The 19,885-nt window shown below is 46.7% G+C and overlaps 4 protein-coding genes across 5 annotated transcripts; all 4 read right to left on the minus strand.

The window, feature by feature from the left end:
* Positions 1–427: 427 nt before the first annotated feature.
* LOC120658232 (protein SCAI-like) lies at positions 428–5,581 on the minus strand. Its single transcript, XM_039936472.1, has 9 exons — positions 4,000–5,581; positions 3,689–3,895; positions 3,357–3,572; positions 2,624–2,690; positions 2,392–2,538; positions 2,209–2,300; positions 1,499–1,684; positions 1,284–1,420; positions 428–1,055 (listed from the first exon to the last, which is right to left on the minus strand). The coding sequence occupies exons 1-9, from the start codon at positions 4,528–4,530 to the stop codon at positions 770–772; spliced, it is 1,869 nt and encodes a 622-aa protein (XP_039792406.1). The 5' UTR covers positions 4,531–5,581; the 3' UTR covers positions 428–769.
* Positions 5,582–5,740: 159 nt separating this feature from the next.
* LOC120658233 (putative gamma-glutamylcyclotransferase At3g02910) lies at positions 5,741–6,734 on the minus strand. Of its 2 annotated transcripts, XM_039936474.1 has the most exons (3): positions 6,376–6,734; positions 6,115–6,290; positions 5,741–5,977 (listed from the first exon to the last, which is right to left on the minus strand). In XM_039936474.1, exons 1-3 carry the CDS (start codon positions 6,631–6,633, stop codon positions 5,941–5,943), a joined length of 471 nt encoding a protein of 156 aa, XP_039792408.1. In that variant the 5' UTR covers positions 6,634–6,734; the 3' UTR covers positions 5,741–5,940. The 2 variants fall into 2 exon arrangements, with proteins under 2 accessions (XP_039792408.1, XP_039792407.1); XM_039936473.1 differs by having other exon boundaries at positions 5,741–6,290; positions 6,376–6,729.
* A 532-nt stretch (positions 6,735–7,266) lies between these two features.
* Positions 7,267–8,467, minus strand: LOC120658234. The gene is made up of 2 exons (XM_039936475.1): positions 7,649–8,467; positions 7,267–7,570 (listed from the first exon to the last, which is right to left on the minus strand). The coding sequence occupies exons 1-2, from the start codon at positions 8,363–8,365 to the stop codon at positions 7,478–7,480; spliced, it is 810 nt and encodes a 269-aa protein (XP_039792409.1). The 5' UTR covers positions 8,366–8,467; the 3' UTR covers positions 7,267–7,477.
* A 415-nt stretch (positions 8,468–8,882) lies between these two features.
* On the minus strand, positions 8,883–12,580 carry LOC120658235 (rop guanine nucleotide exchange factor 1-like). Its single transcript, XM_039936476.1, has 5 exons — positions 12,189–12,580; positions 11,949–12,065; positions 11,324–11,856; positions 9,848–10,198; positions 8,883–9,705 (listed from the first exon to the last, which is right to left on the minus strand). The coding sequence occupies exons 1-5, from the start codon at positions 12,427–12,429 to the stop codon at positions 9,283–9,285; spliced, it is 1,665 nt and encodes a 554-aa protein (XP_039792410.1). The 5' UTR covers positions 12,430–12,580; the 3' UTR covers positions 8,883–9,282.
* Positions 12,581–19,885: the final 7,305 nt, after the last annotated feature.

Genomic DNA, 19,885 nt, shown 5'->3' on the forward strand with positions numbered 1-19,885 from the left:
ATTTTGTGCTTGTAGCTGAAGTGCACATTACAAAATCCAAAAGAAATCAGTTGGTTTGCACTAATCTAGTTTGTAGTATAGAAAGTGTCTTCATTATCAGCTCCTTTACATCCCTCGGGACTGGAGGTCAGCTAACATCTAAGGCGCTAGAACACCAGCTACATGTAATTGGCAAAAAAAATGTAGTATCTAGCGGTCTTTTTTCATCCATCACGCTTAACTGAAACATCTGCTCAATTACCCATGTGCTGGATGAAGTCCGGACATGGTTCGCACCGATGGCGATGACCGTGTCCGTTTGCCGGGCCCAGGGGATTTGCACAGAGCGCCTGTCCAAACCCGAGCTCCAGCTTCCAGAGAGGCGCGGGAGCGGATGATGCTGGGCAATCAGTCGAGCACAGCTTTGGCTTAATGGCTTGTGTTCCCATGTGCATACAGGCACAATATTACATATGAAATGTCTGTATACCTGTGCAACAATTGACTTTAAGCGATTCAAACCTCCAATCTTCTCAAGCCCCTCCACGTTTCCAAACTCGGTAAATATCATAGTCTTCCAGTGACTAAAAAATACAGTAAAAAGAAAAACAAAGCCAGTCCTACTTCTGCTTGATGTGTAAAACCAAGCATGAAGGGGCACCCGGTAGTTACAAAATGGAACCGCTTCTGCAGATGACTGGAACATAAAACAAGCAGAAGAAGAGCACGCCCGACACAGCAATAATTAGCTACAGATCAACTAGCGCCGATGCCGATGCCTAATCGTCCATCAAATCGATGTTGCCGGGTGTGAATCAGGGACATCTTTGCTGACACTGCCATATGAGCTGGTGACACCGGCTTCCTCAGCGTCGGCATCAGGCCATGTGGTAATCTCAGCAAATGCGAACTGGCTAGCAGCGCCAAAGTATGATGCGAGCCGCATCATGCAGCTTTGGGAGAGCATGCTCTCTGCATCAACTGACTCGGGCAGAGGAGGCATACAGGTCGGGAGGAATTCTGCCTTGCCGCTTGTTGGTTTGAACAGGGAAAGGGTTGCTCGGCAGAAGATAAACCTGCACAAACAATCGAATTGAGCTTTCAGCCAAGAAGATACAATCAGCAGATTATTGGAAGATCAGCTTAACATTCCAGAATGTAAACTATACAAGCGAGCCCAGTATAGTGATGTTTGTATAGCAAAGGCAGCTCAAAATCAACCATCCATTGTTCCAGACAAAAAGCACCTCAGTTTTGGTGTTGAGAATGACTATTGACTAGCAACAAAGATTTGAAAAGCTCACCTCAAAAGCAGCCGTCTCAGGAGTGGATCGCCTAAAACTTCAACCCAAACAGGATGAAGTGAAGATGATGCAACTAAAGTGGTGGCCCATTCATTTAGGGACAATGATAATAACTCCTCAGCTTTGTTGTATGCATCCTGCAAAATTCCATGTCAAGCCTTTTAAAGACACCCTAACGACTGAAGAAATTTGTTAACATTGTTAAAAATAAGTACCCTGTTGGTGTCTGTCCCACTATTGCCGATCAGAAGGCAAAAGGCTTGCAATGGAGCTGTGAGGAACATACTAAACTGACTACCAGTGTGACGAGTAGAATCACCACTGAATCCCGCAGCAGAAGATCGGGAACTTGGTGAAAGTAACATGGCAGCTGTCTCCCCCCTTTCAATGCCATGAAGAGACTGTGATTATAAAGGACAATTATGATTAACAGTAGATGCTAGACATCCAGAGTATATAAGAGAAGGTACTATCCGAATATTTAGCAAGAAATGGAATGAAAAGATAAATTAGAGCAACATTACACAAAGCTTACAGTTCCATAATAAAATAAGGGCACAGAAGCCACTGCCCTGTCAAGATGGAAATAAAAACCACAGATCATATTTGGACAACTAACCAGTTACATGTTTTGAGATAGAACAGAATTGAGAAAAAAAACTTCAAATCTGAATAAAACATCAAAATTCTACACATAATCTATTTATTTGTATATGACATGAGCACTTGTGTTTTACCCTAAAAAAAACTACACTATTTTGTACAGTACTACTGGATATCCAGTCATATAGTACCAAACAGATTGAGTTAGGCTAATGTCAATGGATAGTCCATTAAGAAAAGAATTAAAAAAAATCTCCAGCCCTTACTGGCGAGATAGTGGTTGCTCAGGACTAGGGAGGGGGAAAAGATTAAACAAACCTGCCTTGAATGCATAGCTGATGCAACTGTCAATCACCAAAAATAGGGGTCTTCTTGTAAATGGGATTAGATCACCGGGGTATATGCACTTTGAACCTAGATGTTTCATACATGTCAAACAATATACTTCTCATTGAAAAGGATATAATCGAAGTCAGAAAAAGGCAACTTGAATAAAAAAAATTACCCTCAGTCTCCCGGCAGCCTAACCATATGCAAGGTTCTTTGTCTTCCTTTGAACTGGTATGGCTAGTACTGGATATATCAAATTTGCTGAAGTTGCTCACAACCTTTTCAGCAGTATCAGGACAACATCCAGAAGTTCCCATCTCTCCTGAAAGATATTTGAATGCTAACTGAAATGCCCATACAAAGTACATTACTGACAACATTTAAGAAAACAGACCTGTAGCACTAACCTGCAGCTGAAAGATATATTAACATGATACCATTCGACGGGAGCTCCTCGCATTTTGTGGCCAGGACCTGGATTTAAACAAACATTTTAGAAAAATAAGTTCACTATTTTATATGATTATAAATTATCGAACAATAATGGCTGCATACTACTCTTTTTCCCAACGCTGAATCAGTCCACCCAAAAGAATCATGAACACAGATCAACTTAAGTTTTATGTTCAAGCTTCTGTGTTGTAACACTCTCTCCAAAAGTTTGCCACTACCCATGCCATGAACTAAAGGGTGCACAAAAGGTGCACCAGCAAAGTGGAGGAATACCGTGCATAAAAAATCACAAGAAAGTGGAGTAATTAAACAGCTGTCCTCATGATCATGCTTCCTCATCTGATAATTAAGATCAGTTACACTAGCCCATTCCAATTTTTAATCCTTAAACTAGCCAATCCCATATTAATACAAGCAAAACAGATTAGCTGTTACACAAGTTACAATGAATTTTGAATGCATGATTTACAATGAATTTTGAATGCATGATTAAGTGCTCCGATAGATTTCTGTCAAATATGATGACGAGCATAGTAATTTTCTTTTATTCAGATTGCAATCGACTGATAAGCATACTACTGGATAACAGATACATAGTGTTTACAATGGTGGACAAATAACATCAAATATTGCATACACTCAGAAGGCAGTAACAATTGAGAAAGAAAAACTGAAAGATGAACCTACCGTTAAGAAATGTGTCACCGAAGGGCGATTGAGAATCGTCTTAAGTGGATTTGGAGGCAGTGCGGCATCTCTCAGATCCTTCAGGAGATTGGGCTGATTTTGTCCACTTTCATCGTGGGCACTGTAACCATTGTTTAGCGCAAATGAACCACATGATTCCCATTCGAGGCATTGAAGCATTCTGAATACATCTATGGAGAGGTCTGTAAATTTGACCTGGATGAACCATAGTGATCATGTTTGTTTCTTCAGTACTTTATTTTTCTTTAAAAAAAAGAACAATGAAGCATAAGCATAATTAGATGTGTGTGAGGAAGATGGGTAAGCATTACCTCGTTGGGGTAGTAGCTGCATAGTATGGCATCACTTAAGACAAGGCCTCGCTTCTTGACAGTAGGCGGCACCGTAGGAAGCTTGTCCGGAGGCAGATCGAATGCGTAGCTGTACCTGAGCGGCCTCATGTTCATAAATGGCGAGTCAGCTCGCAGAAACCTAAAGATCTCTTGCGCGACATGCTTCCACTCCTTGTATTCGGCTTCCTGCGCAGTGCAGCATGAGTTGCAAGAGACCGAGTTGAATAAAAATCGATCACTAAATTAAGTAGATCAATTGCATTCGAGTGCGGAATTATACTAGCGCGCACCTGGAATGACTTTTTGGAGTCTTCGAGGAGCGCACGGATGTCTGCGGCAAGGCGAGGGACGGTGTGGGCGCGCCTGGCGAGGAGGAGAGCGACAAGGAGGAACCTTGCGAGGAAGCGGAGGTGCTTGGCCGGGGTGAGGTGGTGGTCGGCGTCGAGGAAGTATGCGCGGTCGAGGACGGCGTGGTAGAAGACGAACGCCTCGGAGAGGAGCGCGGTGTCGGCGGTCCGCTGGTACTGGGCGTAGTAGAGGTGGGCGATGCGGGCGGCGATCTCGCTGACCTGCCAGCGGCGGAGGCCGGCGTCGAGGAGGCGGTGGCGGTGCTCCTGCTGCATCCGCCAGAGCTGGGTGTAGGCGCGGAAGGCCTTGGCGAACGCGTCGGGCTCCTGGCGGCCGAGGAGGGGGAGGTCGCGCACCCGGGCGAAGCGGCGGTCCGCCTTGTCCAGCAGCGACCAGAATTGCTCGGGAGACCACCCGCCGCCGCCGGAGCCGCCCTGGGCGCCTTGGCCTTGCTGCTGCGGCGACGCCGCCATGGCGATCCCCTTCCTTCCCCACTTGTCTCGCCGTCGTCTTGGGAGTGTCGTCGCAAACTCGCAACACCGGGGATTTCTCCTGTCCTGACCAGTCCAGCTACTCTACTGTACTAGTGCCTAGTACATTCGAGCCCAGCCCAAACACAGGTATGAGGTGGGCTGTACTGGCCCAACAGGCCAACACAATTCCTTTCTACTACGTACAATAACTCTATCCGCGCGTACGACACATTTGTTTTGTTCTCTCTCGGCCCAATAAATTATTTTCCTTCTACGATCTAACGATCATTCTGCCGTCGACACATTTGTGCTCTCCTGCACGTAAAAAGAAGAGAGAAATTTGCAAACATACCAGAGTCAAATCTCAGTTTGCTCTTTTAGCACAGGGTAGCTCAATGACACATGGCAGGTGCGGCCAGGAGCCACCTGACATCGCCAGCTAAAATAGGTAGTGGTAATTGCCATTTGGCTTTTGATCCCGTGGTATGTCTGCAAAATCCTCAACAAAAAAAAAACTTATTCTCGGAGTAAATCACTCCTGGTTGTTGCCCCTGTACAGTAACATCACAGAGCTTCACTCGGAGTATAAGTTGGCCCTAAACTTTTTCTCGGCGACTTCCCAGACTGCTAGCCCAGTCCGACAAGGAAACAGATTTCGGCTTGCCGAAAACAGTGAGCAGCAATGCTCCGATGTCTGAACCCATCTAGCCAGAGGACCGCAGCGATTTGAATTCTGCTAACGAGAACAGTCCTGACTGTGCTGCTATGTGCCTCTCCAGCTCTGCAGTCTAACTTCTCTTACAAGCAATTCATCCAAATTATCATTTATCTCGGGTTCAGGAACATTTCTTCATTCAGAATTCTGAACATTTAAATGGAACATGACCATCACTAAAAAAGAAAAAAGACACATGTGCAAGTACCTCCCCGCTACTTCTAGTTGTGGACGCCATTCATCAGTTTCTCAACTAACACCAAGATCATGATGTTCTTCAATTTGTGGTACCTAAGCATTTCATTTGAGAATGCAAATGCAAGGATGTATTTTGCATTAAGTAGTGCATGAGTTAGCTAGCATCTGTCAAGGACTCACTAACAGCTAAAAGATCATCAACAGGTTTTCTGTAGGATCAACGACTGTGAGTCAATAAGTCAGTGCAAATCCTGATACCAAGTATACATTTGGATAAAAGCACAAAAGAATTCAGGATATTAGAATTGGTTGCGTTGGATAAACTTAATGGTTCACATCCCAATATTGTATACGATCTATAGTTCTATACTTTTGCAAACCTTGATTAATTTATGCAAAAAAAACTTGGACTGAGTCATTCTGAATACAACAATTGTATTGCATAGCACATAAGTATTGTCAGCAAATTTGCATCATGAATATATTTTGGAGATTCATCACAGACTCCACCAAGCAAGAGCTGCAACCAAAGCACTAGGAAACAACAGGTGACAGATTCAGGTATCCATCCATGAACACCAAGTCAACTGTCGTGGGCAGTGGCGAGGAACCTATGGACGGCCTCCATGAGCCCAGCGGCGCCGGCAGCGCGCTCATTAATTGGGACGTACCTGGCGGCATGGTCCGCGGTGTACTCCCCGATCTCGGCCGCCTCACCGCCGCAGCGCCGCCAGAGCGCCTCCGCGTAGCTCGGGTGCGCGAAGTACGCCTCCGCCTCCACCACCTCGCCGGATCCATCAGCCACGACGGTGATCGGGCGGCGCTCGTAGGCGCCGATGTGGGTGCCCTGCGACGAAGTGAAGACTGAAACGGGGGAAACCAAACCTGCGGAGTATGTAGGGAGGGCGGATCTAAGGAGGCGAGGCGCTTGCCTCCAAGGCGTCGAGCTCGGCGAGAGCGGCGGGGGATGGGGCGTAGAGCTCGCCGGCGACGACGCGGCCGGATGAAGAGGAGGAAGGGGTGGGGAGGAGGAAAGGGACCGAGTAGGGGCCGATGACGAGGGAGGCTGGGGCGGCTGTGGAGGCGGCTCCGACGAAGGGGGAAGCGCAGGCGACGAGGAGGGGGTGATTGGGGAACCCGCGCTTCAGGGTGCCGTACACGAACACCCTCGTCGGCGTCGCCTCCGCCATCGTCGTTTCCGTTCCTGGACGGCAGCGGCTGGTCCGCGAGGAGGGCGCCGGGCACTGACAGTCGACAGGACTGGACGCGGTGTAAATGGGAGGCTGAGAAGTGGGCCCAACTGCGGACAGGCGGTTCCCACGTATGACAGTGTGAAAGTGACACCGCTCCAAGCCTCTAATTTTCTAGGAGTAAATAAATCCATAGACGGGAGGAACAAACAATCTTTTAAACCAAAACAAAATATGGATCCATCCACTCACAAGCAAACATGAGGTGAAACGATCTAACCTAAACAATGTACAAATGACTTCCTGGTCCTTGATAGATTATATGGGTTTAAAGGCAGTGGCCATCTCTTTTTGTTTTACATCCTTTTCATCGTGTGAAGTTATTCCCTCCGTTTTAAATTATAGGTAGTTTTAGCAAATATAGATACATAGATTTTGTCATGTATCTAGACATAATGTTTATTTATATGCATAGCAAAAATTATGCATCTAGATTTTTCAAAACGACCTATAATTTAGAACGGAGGGAGTAGGTTGCTAAAGTAGTTTTTTTTTCATCGATGTATATGGTCGAAACCTGTACGCACATATGGTGTGCATCCACGCGAATAGTTGGTGAGTGTGAGCATGTTCTTAAAGCATGTCAGCATTCATGCATCGTGCCCTGATCATTTAATTTTGCAGCATTGTCTCGGGACTTTTTTTTTCAAATTATAATAGTCCTGTATAAGTATATCCATGGAGTTGTAGGTCGTTGTCGCTGTGATTTGTTCTCATGACTTATGTACAAATTGACACCGACGGCTATATACGATGTATGAGACCCCATTCGAGCACACACTGATTAACCATCAATCCTGTCGATGGAGACGCCGCCGCTGAAGACATCCGTCAGCGCCGTCGACGACTGCAGCGACGCCTTTAGCAGCATGACGGCCTGCACATCGATCAAAAAGTTCAGAGCTCGTCGTCGGAGACATGCCCTGCGACTTAGAAGTGGTATTAGTGCGATCACCTCTTTTGTGCCGAGCTCAACGGTCATCTCCTCCAACGCGGAGCAGTCCTTGACGCTGAACTTCTTGAGCAGCATGATGGCGGAGATGGTGGACATGGGCGCGACGGTGAGGTCGTCCATCACCAGGTAGGTCACCACCTCCTTCACGTACCCGCCGGCGTCCTCCCCGCTGGCCTCCCGCGCCCGCGCCAGCCGGCCGTGCGCGTCCCCGGGCGCCCACTGCATCTCCACGGTCATCGGCTGCCGGCACACGGGGCACGGCGTCCCCGACACGCCCGTCACGTTCGTCGGGTTCCCGCGGCACGAGGACCCGTACATGTTGCCGCCGCACCGGAAGTACCGCGGCGGCGGGGGAGGCGGCGGCGGCGGCGGGAGCGCGCCCTCGCCGAGCAGCAGCTTGACCGTGGCGGAGGAGAGCACAGGGCTGAGGAGCGCATCGCGGTCCGGGGGCGCGGAGGCGAAGAACGCGTCGTCCAGGTCACGCGCCCCGGCGTAGAGCGAGCCCAGGGAGCCCGGCGCGCGCTCGCCGTGCTTGGCGAGCGCGCGCGCCGCGAGGCCCGCGGGCACGCGCAGCAGGCCGATCAGGAAGTCCACCGCGTCCTTGCGCGCCTCCGCATACAGCACGCGCTGCGACCGCTTGTCCACCAGCAGCTTCAGCTGCGGGCCGCGAGCGGTCGGCGCCGGCGTCGCGTCCTTCGCCGCTGTCGCGGACGCCATTGCCGGCCGCCCTGCTTGATCTCTGTAGAGCAACGGCGCTTTCCTTGTGTTCTGTGCGTGGTTGCTGTCAAATTTTGCTTACCGAGGTAGAAGTACGTGGCTGGCGCAAGACCGGTGCAAGTGCAACTACTTATGCTGCGCAACGTCCAGTTGCGACTTGCCGTGCAGGGAGAAGAAAGATGCTGCTCCGGATAAGGTGATCGGAGACGAATGCGGCTTGGTATATTTGCGGTTGAAGCATGCTGCATTCATCTTGAGAGGGTTTGGTAACGTTGCCGTAAGAACCTGGAACAAGAAGTCCTTTCCTTCATCCATGCAGAACCTGGACTCAGTTTCCGACGTGCAAAAAAAAAAACAGAATTCTAACTTGCCAACTGGATTTGACTACCCGCAATGAAAAGGAAATAGTCTTTTTGTCATTTGGTACATAGATCAGATCTGAATACAGGTATAGCTGCAGCCAAGACCAGTCAGTCACACCCTCAACACAATTAAGGACTAAAGAGGGCCAGATCAATTTCATTAGACGCATATACAATCACTAATAGGCAGCAGAGTATCAGGCATCAGAATACATGATCAGCATACATTCCACTGCAACTGAAGGTAATTGTTGAACACCTTCAGCGACAAAAAAAGGCAGCAGCGGCAGGAACAGGAATTCAGTCACTTGCCGCTGCCTTGCAATATAAACATGAACAAGCGCAAAGAACTAACCCAGAAAACTAACTGCTGGAGCTACAAGTTGTTCTGTTCAGATCAGATGCCAATCCATTCATTGTAAGTAGAGAAATACACAATCATTGGCTTGCTAAAAAAGCACAAAAAATGACTCATGCTGCTTCTGTACAGGGAAAATCTAGCTACCGACCATAACAGCATCTGTTGATGCCTGGCGACCTTCCTTCGCCGCCCCTTCAGTCCCTCTCAGGAGCATCGCCTGCATCTTTCCTAGCGCTCAGGTTTCCGGCATATGTCCATACTTTCTCTAGATCGCCAGAAAATAGCTTTTCAACTTTGATTTCCTGTTTTCCTAGACTGTTTTTGTTTAAAGGGGGCTGTACTCTTCCAGGACTGCCTGTAACTGGGGTGGAGGAGCAGAAAGTGGGCGTCGCAAATGGAGAGGCGTAAGGTGTATTCTGGATTGAGAATGGACTTGGTGAGATTCGCTTCTGAACTGGTACGCCTACTCCGCGATTAAAGATAGAAACAGACTCGGCAGCAGCAGATTTCTTTGTTGCATCATCAACATAAATCACATCGTCAATTCTTGCAATTATGTTAAATGCCAAGCTCTCCAGAACCCTCGAGTAACTTTCAAGTATGGATTGGCCAACATCCTGGAAAAGCATTCAAAAACCATGGTGGATGTTTCGATTAGTGGATTTGAAGAAGAAATAGACTACTTATAGCAACACAAGTACTTGCATGCTTCTGATCTGATAATCAGTAGATAATTAGTTGTATTCGAATAAGCATTACCTTGTTATACTGGATCTTGTTCATGTCGAGGGAAGTTTGTGGCAGACCAGGGTATCTCAATCTTAAACTCTGCAATAGACCATCAGCTCTTTCAGACAAAACGTGGCTCTTTTCCTTATCTCCAACAAGACCCTTTACTTTTCTACCCCAAGATTTCTTTGATTTCGCTTGAGGCGTCAACTTCTTTTGTCCTTTCAATCTCCATACATGGATGGCAGCCTCAATTCTGTTAGCTACTTCAAGTGTGTGGTGCTCAGATGACAGGTCCAAGCAGTCTAGGAGGCATTCCGGTGAGAATTGCTCGGCTGTTATGTATCGGTAAATTATCTCACCCAAGCAAGATTTACCACTCTGCAGAAAAGATAAGATATTATAAATGCTGGAACAAATGGAAATATCCAGTTCAACATTACTGGAAATGAGGCTATTTTGGGCAAAAGAAAAATATGCATTATTTCCAGACAAAATGCAGAGTAGAGATGTCAGCAGTGACTTGAAGAAGGTTCATTTTCAGAAAGTTCATTGACAGTCTAATATACACATTCGTATTAAATAAAACAGATGCATTGTAAAGATGCTTATACTTTCAAAAGACTACGACTTACTACAAGAAGTGACTAGAGCAGTTACATGATCAAGCAAGATGTAGCATTGACCTAAGTTTGCATGACAGGTACACCCAGCATAAACAAAGGGGGAAAGAAATGCTTTAATATCTGCAGTGACATCAATCTTAAACTCATTTATAGTTTTGTTCTTCACCTGCTAAGCCCAGAGTTTGTTCACCTGATTTTCTGCAGTTTTACATGACTTGACTTCAATCACTTGCCAGACTCATATTTTGTTTATGGAATGCTCATTAAACATCTTGCTGAAAATGAAATATGGCACTGAACCAAGTTGATCTAAAAAAGCGCAGAGAACTTTTAACATAAGAGAATCCATCATATTACCCAAGAATCTGCTTTTGCCATACTAAGAATAAGGTGATTAGACTAGACACATTCAAGCCTTCAACAGAAGGATTGATAACCATGCAGGTCATGACATGTTTAGATCTAAGAGGAAATATAGTTATGGCTGCTTCAGCTCTTCCATATCAAATTCCACTAGGCATGAATTGACTCTTCATAACAATAATAACGGGAAGTGCTACGGACTTGCATTGGAACAAATTGGGTTAGAATCTTGAAGCAAGAATAGCTAAAGAGACTGATGCAAAGTTGCATTTAACCAAAGTTGCAAAGACTGATGCCCAGCACTTCCACTCGACATATACTGTACTAAATCACAATAACTGAGCTCTGCATTTAAGCAAGTATGGTGGGGAGTGAGCGGTCCCTTTCACAGGGATTTTATGCATTGGTCTTTTTTTTCAACCAGCTATTGAAGTGCACTGTTGCAAGCACACCACATGAATAGCAAGATATATAGCTAGTACCACTACCGGTAAATCTATAGTTGGAAGAGTTTTACCTTTGGTAATGTCTCGAGGTAGACTTCTGGGATCTCCATCTCGGCCAGCACATCGCTGTTAATCGCCATGGCCGCCTTCAGTATCTGGTTCGCACAATCCCTGCTCTGCTGGAGCTTCCTCCTCGCATCCTCGGACAGCCCCTTGGGCGGCACCCGTGGGCACGGCAACCACCACTTCTCCTCCTGCCGCACCGACGGCCGCCCACAAGAAGACGAAGGGAACGGGCCCCCGCTGTCCTCGACCACAATCCCCCTGTCGACGTACCAGAACTCCGTCTCCTTGAAGCCGTCAATCATGGCGAGGAGCATGGCGTCGAGCTTCTTGAGCGCGGGGAGGTTCATGTAGAGGTCGCTGCGCGGGCGCGGCACCATGACCTCAAACTGGCCGCCGCCCTCGGGGAGCTCCTGGATGGAGGGTGTGAGCTCGACGATGGAGTCGGCGACGGAGAGCAGCCACTCCATCTCCCGCGTCCACATGGCCTTCCTCGCCGGCGCGAGCGGCTCCAGCCTCCACAGCTCGCCGAAGACGGTGGCTGGGCACGCATCGGGGAAGGCACCCAAGAAACCATCAGAAATCGAGGGAATGCGGGTCAAGGGCTAGCGCCGCGGCCGGCCGGGAGCGTACCGGAGAGGTTGGTGATGGCGTTGGAGATGGCGAGCGCGGTGCAGACGCCCTTGCCGCTGCCGGACATGTCCTCGCCGAGCAGGAGCTTCGCGAACCGCTCCTTCATCATGTCGATCTCTGGGCCACGGAAACAGTAGGGAGGCAAGAACAAGAACTCGCTGTGAGAGGAAAGAACAAGCAAAGAGAGGAGATTTTTGGAGTGAGATCTACGCAAACGGGGGCGGGGGCGGGGAGGCTCACCTGAGAGGTCGGAGGCCGGCTTGGAGAGGTAGAAGGCGGCGGCGGACGCCGGGGTCGGGAGCGACGAAGACGAGGAGGCGAGGCGGGAGACGGTGGCGGACGCGGAGGAGGAGGATGCGAAGCGGCGGGTGGTGGGCGCGGAGCAGTCGCTGGAGGTTTCGGACTCGCTGACGTCGGCGCTGGGGCTGTAGCTGCCGCAGCAGCGCTCCGAGGCGGCCTCGTCCTCCGACGCGCTCGCCATTGCGGCGGCGGGGGCGGCTCGGCGCGGCTAGGCGCGGCGGCGGGGACGGAATCGCATCTGGGTGGTGGGATGGGATGGGGAAAGCGACGGGAGCACAGCGGGCAGCAGGAGAAGCGAGCTCACTGCCTGCGACTCCGCTGCTTCCTCTATTTGTTTATCCTTTCCGAGCTCCCTAACCATGTTTTTTAATCCCATTTGAATGGTGGGCCATGTTTGGTTAGAGTGTAGAAAAGTTTTGATGAGAGAGAAATGAAGCTTTGACCACTAATTAGTGGTATTAAATAAAGTCTAATTACAAAATTACCTCCACAACTGCGGTACTGTAGCAGTTGCTCTAGCTAATGAGGTCTTTGACCATACGATTAGAGGATGATTGAGCGCGGTTACTGTAGCATCACTGTAGCCAATCATGATGAAACTTGGCTCATTAGATTCGTCTCGAAAAATTACACCCATTCCTAAAAAGGTATTGCAAATAAACTTCGTTTAATACTTCATGCATGCATTCGTCTTTTTGTGCAAAAGTTTTCGTGATTTTAACCAAACAAGGCCGTGGATTAGCGGTGGTGCCAATGAGGCCTGTGCTTCTGCTTAAAAGAGCCTACTTGTGTAGTGGTGGCTGGTGTTACTGTTCATGTGCCGTCTGCGCGTTGTGTTGCGACGTCATCTGTCTAGCTTTTTTGTACGGGTGACTGCTCGCTTGTGAGCGGGCGCGAGCGTAGCATGAATCAAGTGCTAGTGGTTGGGTGTCGAGTCCTGTCAGCACTACTAGTGATTCACTGCGTTCTGCAGGCTGGAGCTGGAGGCTGGAGTTAGAATGCTGTGAGAGAAAAATACTGTTATCTGGCTGGTGGTTAGAGGCTGGAGCTGGAGGGATGTGAGAGGGAAATACTGTAGCGCTGGAGGCTAAACCACCAGCCGAACACAATGATTGTGTCTAAACTTGTGTTGAAGAAGTGGATGGAACTTGGTTACGTACTCCAGTTGGAAATCTAGGAGATTTTGCCGAATGCTGTGTTGCTTTGAGTTGAATTGGTTTCTCGCTCGACAGCGTTCTGTGACAGCCGAGCAAGCAAGGCGCTCGGTCACTTTCGATCCGGAATTTGTGAAGGGGCATCGTGATTGACGACCAGTAACGAGAACAAATCGAGCAAGCGTAAAACCTGCTTGCAGTAACTGGAAACGGAGAAGCCAACCAGCAGCATATGGCGTCTGGTTTGGCGCAAACCGGGAAAAGGGGCGGGCGGGCACACGGGGTTCAGAGGCTGACGAGCGGGGACCAGCAGCAGGTGGGCACGCACGTCAGGCAGTGCGGGGCGGTTGGGTTCCGGCGGCGGGGTCCGTCGCCAGGGTTCACCTTTTCGTTTTTCTACCGAATTTCGACCGAAATTTCACAGAATTTCGTTAATTCCGAACGGAAAGAGAATTCAAATTCAAAAAATGAAATTTCGGTGAATTCCGACCGAAATTTCGGTGATTTGGACCGAAATTTCGGTGATTTCGACCGGAAAATGATGTCCGTTGTGATTTTTGTACTGTTTCGGAGGTCAAATGAAAAACTTTTGAATACCAATTTTGTTCATTTTTTCGAGATCTACAACTTTTGTTTCAGGAACTTTTTCATTTGAGCAATGGTTTGAAAGTTATTTAATTATTTCAAAAACTACCAATTAAAAGTCTTGTCATTTCATGTGACAACTTTCATTTTCTCTCTTAGGTCTCAACTAGACTTTTATTATTCTTGTTATTACGGATATGCCTATTAAATTTTAGGGACATTGGTTGATCCAATTGAAAGTTGTTTTAAATCCAGGACAAACATGATTTGAATTGGTTATCAATTCATGTGACAGTGTTTGAATTTTTTTTGATTCAATTTGTATATAGAATTCCTAAAATGTAATTTGTATAGAGCGAGGAGGGGTCTGGAGAAATGCCAAGCTGCGTCGGATACTAAAAAGCTATAAATTCTACCTCATTAGACTACAAATAACCTTGTTTTTCAACTAAAATGCAATTTTAGCCTAGCAAATGATCTTAGATTTGAGTGTGTTCTAGTCCTATTTGCTCAGAAGAACACCTAGTTTTTTATCATATTTTTTCGAATTTTTTATAAATATTTTTGAATTTTTAAATTTGAAAACGAAAAATACCGAAAAATACCGAAATTTCTCTTCCCGGTAACTAGCAAAAACGAAAAAAAACACCGAAATTTCGGCGAAATTCGACCGAAAAGTTGAACCTGTCCGTCGCGCGTGCAGTTACCGGGGGCGGGGAAGTTGACAGGTGGGGCCGCGGTCCAGCGTGGCAAAAGGAGGCGCGGGCCCGCGTGTCGGCTTCATTCGTTGCTGCCCGCGGGGAAGCTTTGACCCGGAGGATTGAAGGAGCAGTCCTCCGGCTCCGGTCGATGGTTGGTTGGTTGGTGCGATTAATCGATTGGCGTACTTGTTTAAGCTACAAACTACAAGTAAGGGCCAGCGTCAATTTCCATGTTTGTTTGACTCTCCGTCTCTGCACGCTTGCTGGTAAACAAGGGAGGCAAGTACTCTCAAGCTACTGCGGTGGTGTTACCGGTAGGCCCAGGGACACGGAAGCGAGAAATGTACGAACGTACGCGGTAGCGCTACTACTGCTACGTACTACTACGTACTAGTACTGTGAATTGAAGTGAATCTGAAGTGAATCGCTAACGGTAATTGTAGTATCGGGTTTCTCAAAGAGAGAGGTGCCTCCTCTGCGCATGAGAGCGTTTTGCGGGTACGGCACAATCCCCGGCACGCCATGTCGTCTGGAGTGCGCTGCAGGTCGCCCGCGGGTGCTCCCAGCAGGGGAGCATCTCTCCATTGCACGCCAAAAAGGCTGCCTTGCTGGTCAGCGCCAGGATTCGCTCATCCGGTCAAGCGTGAGAGGGAAAGGGCCGAGACTCAGCAGAGGCTGGATGGAGCTGCTGGTCGGTGGACCTTGCAACGATATTGGCCCCACTGTGAGCTGCTGTGGCTAAGGAAAAGACGTCATGGTGGCTAAGGAAAAGACGTCATGGCTGGGTCTGCACAAGAGCAACCGCCGACGTGACTGCCGCACGTCGGCTACTCTCCCTACACACCGGCCCTCTGTTTTCTCATCCTCGCTGAACGGTGGGCCATCGATGAGCATACTCCCACGACAATCAGAAGTACCTGAGAGAAAAAAAAGAAACGAAGAGGATGGTAGATAGGGTCATGGAGCTCTCCAGCCATAGGCAATCGATCGTCACCCCCTCACCTGAGTGTTCCATCCCGTCCACCAAGAGCGCACAGCATGCTTCGCCACTCTACTGCAGACGCGTGTGCGCTCCCTCCTCTCTATACTATGCGGTGACGTGCCGCTCCCGTACGCGCCTGCGCCCCTCCCTCTCCTGGCTGATGCCGAGGCTATCTCGTCGGAGCAGTCACCGGAGGTCGTGCCATCCTGTCGGCGCCTATCGGCCCTCGCCCCATTCCTACTACACTCGCCGAGATAAGTACCTCCTCCCTTCAGCGCCGCTCTAAAAGATCATCTAGGCCCCTAGTGGGTTTTGGTGTATTGATTGACAATACGATTAAAGGACTAACTCATTTGTATGAGATTATGAGCAGGTATTTAATTTGTGGAATGATATAGCTCATGCATTGCAAGCATATGTGTATGTCCCATTGACAATCATTATATGTGACAAGCTAGAATGAGAAAGAAAAATGGAAGAACAAGGTATTCATGTGTAGTATGAAGGCTCTAATATTGTGTTGAAGCTTGTTAGTTTATGTGGGACTCAAAGTGGCAAGCAAAAGTTATAAAACAAAATAGAGCAAGGTATTCATGGTTGATATAAAGGCTCTAATATGCGAAGGCTTGTTTCGGATATATATGACAAGCAAAACAAGAAAAAGGAAAATGTAAGCAAATATTCATGATTGACATGAAGGCTCTAATATCTATTAAAGGCTTATTCGACTTATGATAGAATTCATATGACAAGTAAAGATTATGAGAATGAGACACAATATGTTGATTGCATAGTCTCAAATTGGAAAGACTTGTCGTATGAGATGAATATTATTGTACAAGGAAAGCAAGCAAGAGAAAAGTGAATGAGACATGAGTTGATGTGCATATGTTATCTCAAATTAGAAGGCTTGTATATAAGATTGAATTGAGAATTCAAATTGACAACGAAGATTTCATGCATGACAGAAATCAATATGAGTTCAAGATGGATGGCTAGGATAAAGGTAGAGGACCGAGAGGCGTGTTTCAAGAGGCTACGCAAGCGACGGCTTGGGGGGAGCAAGGAAACCGATACGGGTCAAAATACCAGAGATCCTAGAGTCATAAAGAGCTCTATGTTGAAGAGTGTCATTATTTGGAAAATGGGAGTGACTTGTGAATCAAAGATGGATTCCATTCTTGTATGAAGGAAGATTCAAAGTCACTAGCTCAAGCAGACATGCTCACTGAAATTAAGGATGTTGACAACATCAAGATATTGATTGAAGAAGTTCGGCTTGATCAAGACATGAAAGCTCAAGTGTTGTGTATGTCATTTTATGTGAATTTGAGTATAGGATGCCGTACTATCAAGGGGGATGCAACATCAGTGGTTTGACATTACCAAAAGTGCTCATAGCTATCCCATGTGAGAAAAATCAGAGAGAAACACTTGGGAGCAGAAAACCTACTGGGACCGGTCTGACCGGTCAGACCGGTCTGGGGGACCGGTCTGACCGGTCTGAGTCTGACAGAGCAACGGCTAGTTTTTGAAAGAGGGGTATTTATACCCCACACCCTCACCCATTCGTGGGTGCTCATGCCATTACATTCCAGAGCCATCTCTAAGCCGTGAGAGCACTTGAGAAGTCCTCCCCAACCTCTCTTTGTGAGATTTGAGTGATTAGAGTTGAATCCTTTGAGTTGGGTTGAGTGAAACTTTTGCTAAGAGAGCATTTGAGCAGTGAGAGCATAAGCCCTAGCTTGAGCACTTGCGGTTGCGTCGCCAACTTGATTGAAGCATTTGTTACTCTTGGAGGTGAAGCCTCCTAGACGGCTAGGCGTCGCCGGCTAGCTCCCAAGCTTGTGGTGAGCAGCGGCAAATTTGTTGCAGCAGCGATCGTGTGTCACGAGGACACATGGTCATATAGTGGAAAGGAGGAGATAGCTTGACCTTGTGGTCGCGATAAATTTCCTCAACGGAGACTAGGATTCACACGTGGTGAATCCGAACTTCGGTGAAACAAATCTCTGTGTCTCCTTGCATTATTTTCATTTAGTTTGCCTCACACTTTGTACTCTAGCTTTATTTGTGCTTCCACTTCGATCTACTTGGTTTTGTTGTTTCTGTGTGTGCAGGGTTAAAAAATACATTTGTAAGCAGCTAAAGAAGCACCACACCAATCTGCATTTGTGCTAGAGCTCGTAAAGGGGAGGATTAACACTTTTGTGCAGGTTTTGCGTAGGACCGGTCTGACCGGTCTGCTCAACCGGTCTAACCGGTCTGAGTGTTTGAATCCTGTTTCTAAGCCTAGTACCGGTTTGACCGGTCTGCCAGACCGGTCTGACCGGTTGGTGCTGACAATTGTGTTAAGTGCTTTAATCTGCAGGATTAATTTTTAACGCCTATTCACCCCCCTCTAGGCGACATCACGCGATTAAGGTCCTTTCACGCTCCATTTTGCCGCAACCTCAAACCCTAGCGACAACTTTGATTTGCTCTTTTCTTCCCTCTTGTTCCTCCACCTTCCCAAACAAGAACATGTAGATCTGTGTGCTCCGCATTTTTGTTGTGCTTTTCTTCTTGGCTTCTTCCCTCCTGCCCTATGGTGTTTTTTATTCTAATTTTGTCTTGGCATAATTTCCAATTTTTTGATGGGGCTGACTGTAGGCATGCTATCCAGCGATGGTGCCACCTCATCCGAGAGGGTGAGGGTCAAATAGCAGCACGAGGAGCTCAGGCTTTTCAGGTAGGTTCGTCTTATCTTCCTTGATTCTTTTTTTTCCGTTCAGATGTTGCAGTCCTTCAATAAGTGTGGTTATGTTTTTTATTTCCCTTTGTTTGCATGTTGAGCTGAGTAGCGCAGAAAAAAAGATCCCTTACTAAATTAGGTTCCTTTTTCCTTCAATTCCTTCAACGAGCGAGTCTGCAGAGGGCGTCTTAGGTACTGTCTAAAACATGATTATTTAGTTTTGATGACCACTCTGAATGTCATCGGCATACATTTCATCCACTTCTTGCTTCACCTTGACAAGCTCCTTTGCTGTAACTTGACAGTTCAGTGGTTACAAAATGACATTCTGGTATTGGGATAACACTGTTTGTTTTAGCCCTGTATTTTCTTTGGTGATCTAGGGACTCTTTTTCTGTTTTCTCATCTGATATATGTGGTTGCTGCCTGCAAAGTTCTTTAGTTCAGAACTGTATGGTTAGGCAACCTTACTTATATTGCCTCATGTTTTATGATATTAGTAGGTTTGGAAATTTGCTCTTTTAATAAAAATCAAGTTGCTGTCTATAGTGTAATTATCTGGATATCCCACCTTAACAAGTCAATGGTTAGAGAAGGTCCATTTAGTTTAGTTTTATAGATCTGGTATTACAAAGTGACAGTAACCATATTTTTTGGAAAAGAAAAAAGACTGATAAATGCAACTAGACTACTCACTATGTCAATATATGTGTGTTCAGTATTGTTTGATGTAATGATTTTCCTTGTGGCTGGTTATTTTTTATTTTTATTTTTTTCTTCTTGCAATGTGTCCTTATCCTGCAATTACTCTTCCCCATTACCGTTTCTAGATGATTCACAATTCAAACATGTATAAATATGTTTTGTAGTCTTCTCTTCATTTAAACAGATAAAGGGTACATGGAAAACAGATAAATTGCTTTTGGTTGAAACAATTGTTGTGTTCTTTCTCATAGAATAAAACTGCTTATTTAAGCTAACTGCATTCCTTTATGTTTCGTAGTGAAATTCCTCAGTCATTATGTATTTAGTTTAAGATGTTTGTCAAATCCATTGTTCCCTTAGTGCAGGCTATTTGTTTTAATCATAACTACTTTTGGTTCTTGCTAGATGTTCGGAAGATTTGAAGAATACAATAGAGCATCCCAAAGCTTGTGATTCCTGTTTTGACTTTTGGATTGTCAGCTTTATCAGATCACTTGTAGGGCAACATTTCCAGTTTTAAGGTGAGAGCACCACTCTGAAATTGTTATAAATCTCAATTTAATTGCAGACCATGTCAGAGTTATCTTAAACCCTTAATAGAATATTGTCGGTAATTAACATATATAGCATCACTCTTCTGTGCAATGACCAAGCAAAAGTATCTACTTTAGCTTTCAAAATGCAATCTGTGCAACCAACAAGCTTAGTGCTCAGCATTATGTAGTGACTTCGGAGCTAAAGTGAGTTGAACACACTCTTAGAAAATATAAGAAGTG

Source organism: Panicum virgatum, chromosome 2N (assembly GCF_016808335.1).
Source record: "Panicum virgatum strain AP13 chromosome 2N, P.virgatum_v5, whole genome shotgun sequence".
Classification (NCBI taxonomy): domain Eukaryota; kingdom Viridiplantae; phylum Streptophyta; class Magnoliopsida; order Poales; family Poaceae; genus Panicum; species Panicum virgatum.